At 35.3% G+C, this 6,000-nt stretch overlaps 1 protein-coding gene across 2 annotated transcripts in view; it reads left to right on the forward strand.

The window, feature by feature from the left end:
• Nucleotides 1-5,730, forward strand: part of LRCH1 (leucine rich repeats and calponin homology domain containing 1) — a 141,617-nt gene extending 135,887 nt beyond the window's left edge. For both annotated transcript variants that reach the window (XM_064504849.1, XM_064504851.1), the window contains exon 19: nucleotides 3,077-5,730. In XM_064504849.1, the coding sequence (XP_064360919.1) occupies nucleotides 3,077-3,190 (114 nt within the window). In that variant the 3' untranslated portion in view covers nucleotides 3,191-5,730. The remainder of the gene's footprint in view (nucleotides 1-3,076) is intronic.
• Nucleotides 5,731-6,000: the final 270 nt, after the last annotated feature.

Genomic DNA, 6,000 nt, shown 5'->3' on the forward strand with positions numbered 1-6,000 from the left:
GCATCCTATGAACAGTGTTAAGCCCTAAAATTTCTTTATATAGTTTTCTAGAAAAGACTCCTTTTTCCAGAGGGGAAAAAAGTTGAGAACCATCTCTGACAGTTTGCAGATCTGCAGTATCTCAATCACAGAAGAATGAACGAGAATGATCTGCAGAACCCAGTCTCTTAACTTAAATGATCAGTTTAGGGTAGGTTTGGAGTAGAAATTTGGGGGATGCATTGGAATGGCTGCGAAATGGGCATATTCCTTTGCACTGCCTGGACAGTAGCTCCCACAGAGATGAAGAGTAACAGGTAGGAATAGGAGGAGGTTGTTTCATAAATTGTCACACCTGTTTGTCAGTAAATGTGAATCAGAATCTGCAAACTCAACCCAATGCCTATAAGTGTAAATCTACCCTTAGCAAATCACCAGAATGTTGCACCATCTTCCCTGCAAAGAAATGTGTTGTCCATTTATTGCAGACCTACTCAACCAAACTCCTTGAAAATTGCCTGTCTGAAATCATTTCTTGAGTCCATGTGTGCAAAAGGAGTCCACAGCATTTGTTTGGAGTTCTGAATTATAGCCATGAACCTTAAATAAAACATAAGTGAAAAAAAAACCTTTAAAATGTAACATAATAAATATTTTAATATTTTAAACAGTAAATATAAAATTTAAATTTAAAATACAGATAAATTATAATTACCAGTATCAGATGCAGTAATTTAAAATAAAGTTTGGCTCTCACTTTTTAGGGTCTCTTAATTAAGAGAGGAAAAACTGCAAGTTATTATATAATATTTATATAAATAGCCTATTAACTAGGCTATGTACCTTAGGTTGTTTTCTGCCCTGGGCTGCAATAAATCTGCCTCAAACTAAACACAGACATGGTTTGTGGAGGCCTCAAATGGAACCCTCTTTCTGACTTTATTAGCAATTTCAGGAGACGGTGGTACTTTGTCTCTTAGATACGATTTAACTCTGTGATAACTGTTGTCAGCTTGACTGAGGTTTTGATCTGCTGTGGTCCCCTTGTGGCCCATTTTGTCAGGAGCCCAGGCCAAACCAGTTTGAATTCCCCGTTAAGGAAAATAAGTCATCGGAGTGAGAGATAACAAACTGTTGTGCATTGGAGGTTGGCTAAAACAGTGTGATAGTAAATGATCAGTTTTCATCCTCTCTAGGTATTAGCAGTTGAGTGCTTCATACGTCGGTGTTAGGCCCCTGGTTAGTGTTTTCAGCTTTCTTGGAAAGGGAGTGGAAAGTGAGTTGGTAATATTTTCAGATTTTTCTCTCACTGAGGCTAGAGTGGGGTGTGAGGATCTTCACAGTGATTTAAGAAAGCTCGGTGATGTTTGAGCACAAAGGAAATACTTGTTAATAAATAAAAAGTTATAAACATTGGAAGAACCGGAGCAACTGTTTAATGCTAGTAGTTTTGTGATGGAGCTGTGACCCACTAGGGGAGAATCACCGGGCAAGGCCTGGAGGACAGTGGAGGTGGATAAAAGGAATTAAGCACAGGTGTATAACATGGTAAAAACTATTAATTGTTCTTGTATGTACCAGTTCCTGTTCCATCATACTGAATATTATGTTTAGTTTTGAGGGTTCAAAGAGAAGTTAGGGAGGGGCTAGAGCTGAAGAAAATGTATGAGAAAAGAGGTTGAAGAGATTAGGACTGTTTAAATTGGAGATATAATTAATATGAATATGCAGAAATGTAACAAAGGGGGACAGTATCACACATTATATAAAGATGAGATGCTCTTAGTTGACATTGCTCACATTACAAAAGCAAGAATAACATTCAGTAAAATACAGACAAGCAATTAAAACCTAATCTCAAATGCATCAGCAGCTTTAGAAGCTAAAAGTTTATCAAACACTTAAGAAAGATTCAATACTGAGAATATCAAAACAGCCCTCCCTTTCTTTAAAAAAAAAAAAAAAAAAAAAAAAAAAAGACCAAACAGTATCCTGAGTCTGCTTATGTTCATATACAGATGCTTAGGGAAAGAACAGGAAGGTTAGGCCAGGTATATGGTGCTCATTCAAGCTTTCTGACATTTGCAGTTTAGGGACTTCATAAGCCATGGAATGTATCCATGTTTGTGTTTAATAGTATTTGATGGATTTTTTTTTCTATTTGTGTATTTTTGTGATCCCATTTACACTTTTGGCTTCCATGTTGTGGCAACAAATCTCAGTTTTAATTGTAGTTTGTGTGAAGCACTATTTCCATTTGTTTATTATAAACCTGCTGCCTGATTTCCTGATTTTGTGTATTTTATTAACATTAATCCCCCCAGCTACATTAAGGAAAACTTTTTCTTAAAGATACAGCCAATCGTAGCAGATGGGTACCTCTAAGCAAGCCTTTCTATAATAATACACTATGGGGGTTCTTGTTACCTCTAGGAGATAAGTGTCTGTTGTTTGAGAGGATACTAACTGTCTTCTGATACAACAGCCTCTATGGACAGCTAATAGGTTTCATCCTGGCCATGACTGCTGCGTGCTAATGGTGAATAAAGTTGATTCCTGGATATTTCAAAATAAGTTTCTAATTATTCAGAATGAAATGCTTCATCCATTGAAAGCACAGCGTTATTCACACTTTTCTTTAAATGCTAATGGGTGACTTTCAAGGTGCATACCCTGGGAACCAAGACCTGCCCTTCTACAAGTCAGTGCTAAAACTTTTTGGACTAAGTTGAGCCTTCTGTCCCCACACCAACTCATATGTAACAAGGGGCAAATGCCATGTTACCTCACTTCATAGGTAAAAATTTCAGTGTGTGCTTGTTAGCCTTTACTCTTAGTTGCAATGTTTGTATACTGTAATGAAAGTAGAGCAGAGTGGTTTCCTGTGAGGCCCAGAACATTTACAGATCTCAAACTCATTCATAGAATGAGAGCAAAATGAGAGAGCTTCTGTCAAAATCACAAGGTTTTTTAAAATTAAAAATAGCTTATGGTTCCTGCTTGTTGGGCTGTGTATTTCAACTGTGTTCATGTAAAGCAAGGTTTTGCAGTAAGTAATGAATAGTCTAATCTTTACTCCTTTGTTTGTTTTTTCTAGGAGAAGCTCTGCCTACCACATCACATCCTAGAAGAAAAGGGCTTGGTAAAAGTGAGCATAACAGTTCAAGCATTACTAGATGTAACCACAGTGAAACAAGCTTTATTCACATGAAACTACTATTTCTGCTGTAACCAGCTCCACTGTGCCATCAAAGAATCAAAACACTGCCCATCTTTTCAAACTCCATTGAAAAAAACAGTGCTTCAAGAATATTCTTATACTTCTGGTGTTAAAATCATCTTTCAGACTGTAAAGGCGCATCAAACTACAAACCAGAATCTAAACAGGAACATTTTATAGAGCAAACTGGCGCTTCACTGCTTTTATAGCTCACTTTGTACAGTACTTACTAAAACAGCCACCTCTCTGCCACTTAAAATTGTGTGGAGTACAGCTGTCTTGCAGCAAGATACCTTCATATTATTAAACTAGGAATCATTGCAATCCTTTTGGGGGAGAGGAAGGAGAGTAAATCAGACTTCAACCATGTTAGGTTTTTCTGCAGTTGCTTCAGGCCATTGCCTTTTAAAAATATTCAGACATAAAATATTTATATAAATATTATTTATTAGTGAGTTGTTATTCATCCTTTGGATGCAAAAATGTAAATTAGGAAACTGTATTTTATTACTGCTTTTTTGTGGTTAAACACTTTATTTTAATATAAATATTTAGTTATTTTTTATTCTACTTGGTGTGCAGTAGATCTAGATCTCCGTAAATTGTATTTTCTAATATGTAAGATAAAAAGTAAACTAAATAGGTGCTTTTACTAAAAGAACAGCTAGCTGGGATGACATTTTTTATTTTTGGATTTGTGGAACATTGGTAAAAATTTGTCTGCATTCCACTTAGTTTCCTACATTCCAGTAGCACTTTTCCCTCCACTAGACTGAATTGGCTGAAACTGAGAGCACACCCAATTTATTTGTATATAGGTGTTAAAAAAAAAAAAAAAAATGTAAACTTGAAAAAAAAAATGTGAACAAGTATTTTTGATTGATACTTATTTTACTATGCACAAGACATTAAACTTTTGCCACAATGAAATGAATGATGTGCATTAGGATCATGTGTCTTGAAATATAATTTTGCACTGTAACTTGATTTTCTTTAAAGACTACAGCACTACAGAACAAATAATGAAAAAGTACAAGAAGAACATTAACAAGAAGTTTTATCAGGTAGCCAAAAAATTTGATTTTTTTCTTCAATGATTCCTTCAAAAAGAGCTAAAATTATTAAAATTGGTAAAGGCAGCCTTAAAGACCTGATCTTCCAGATACTACCTGCTGGGTGCAGTGCTTCTCCTTGTAGTTTCCATCATTCACTTGAGTCCAGGAGTTTCCCACTGAATTAAGCACAATGTTCTGTAGTGAATGTTTGCAGGATCAGACCTCTAATCCCAAATCAGCAATAGGAAAAAAGGTGGTGGTTATTACTATTACTTAAAATTTTTGAAGAGATTTTTAAAAGCATAATTTATTATTATAACATCACATGTTTTGGATCAAGAAGTTCCAGCACAGGGATTATCACAATGTCTGGAACATCCATTTTTCTTTTATGAGAAAAGCTAGTGATGTAACTTCAGCAAACGGGACAGGAAAGTTGCATGTGGTGAAAAGGCCAGCTGGCAGGGGTCAGTGTTGCACATAAGCACGGAGAGTTTGAAATGCATTATGACACAAGTGAGGCAATGCGGTGGGAGAATTAAACAGCAAGAGAACGTGGAGAAAACGGTTGTGTAAAGACTTTTTGAAAGAAGGATGCATACTTGTCACTGCTGCATATCTAGGCAGAGTTATACACATGTTCACACAGACACTGCATTTAAAAACACCAGTATTCCAATAGCAGATTTTTAATCTTTAGTACAGTGTTTGAATGCAGACTATGCATTTTAACATCACAAATTGCCAGTGTACTGGTATGTATTGATAGCAACTTGTTAGGAAGAGAAAAGTGGTCTTGTGGACAATGAGACATACAGTATGCACAGAATATCCAGTTACTTCAACCAAAGCAAAAGCTTTTGTTATGTAGAGGGAACATTGACTTAAATTGTAATTTTTGATTGGCAGCTAGTATACTGTTTCCTATAAAATGTACTGTGCACTTTAACACTAAATTAAAATGTATTTTAATATTTTACAGAGCTGCACAAATATCTGTTTTGTCAAAAAGCACGAACAATGTAAAGAAAATACATTTTCAACTCAGAGTTTATCAAATTTTAAAAGCATTCAAAGATTCAGTATAAAAATAGGAATATTGATTTCTGCATCTTGAGGGATAAAATGCAGGTTTCCTGAGTATTTTTTTACAATGTATATATGGCAACATGAAGCTTTGTAATTATTATTTTGACAGATCTTGTTTTTCATAATTAAATTTTTTTTCTCCTGATAATGTCTTTCAGTAATTGCTTCAAGTTGGCTGTAAATAGCTCTAAATATTTTGTAATACAGCTTTTTTTATGCAGTCTTAACCTGTACGGCTAAAAAAAGAATCTTCATGAATCTTTGTACACTATTTATATGTGCAATAAAACATGCATGGCAAACCTGTAATACCATAAGCAGTGAACATAATGTATATAGAAGATCTTTACTGTAGTTACAATTAAACTATATTATTTGTAGAAACCATTTACTGACTACCCCTGTGACTGACAGTTTATTTTAAAAAAAAATGCTGTTTGGAGAGCTTAAAATTGTGAATGATGGACAAGGTGTTTGGGGTTGGAGATGACGACTGGATTACACAAAGGTAATTTTATCAGCTAACCTAGGAATAGGATCCAGCTAATGTCTGTGGGATTGTCTAGTTGCATGTTTTGTCAGGCTGGAAAGCTGTTGGGATTCTTCTTTCACAGGCATCTGGTTTTATATACTCCAAGTTCCTGAACACAGCAGGCC

This window comes from Dromaius novaehollandiae, chromosome 1 (genome assembly GCF_036370855.1).
Source record: "Dromaius novaehollandiae isolate bDroNov1 chromosome 1, bDroNov1.hap1, whole genome shotgun sequence".
NCBI classification, from domain to species: Eukaryota; Metazoa; Chordata; class Aves; order Casuariiformes; family Dromaiidae; genus Dromaius; species Dromaius novaehollandiae.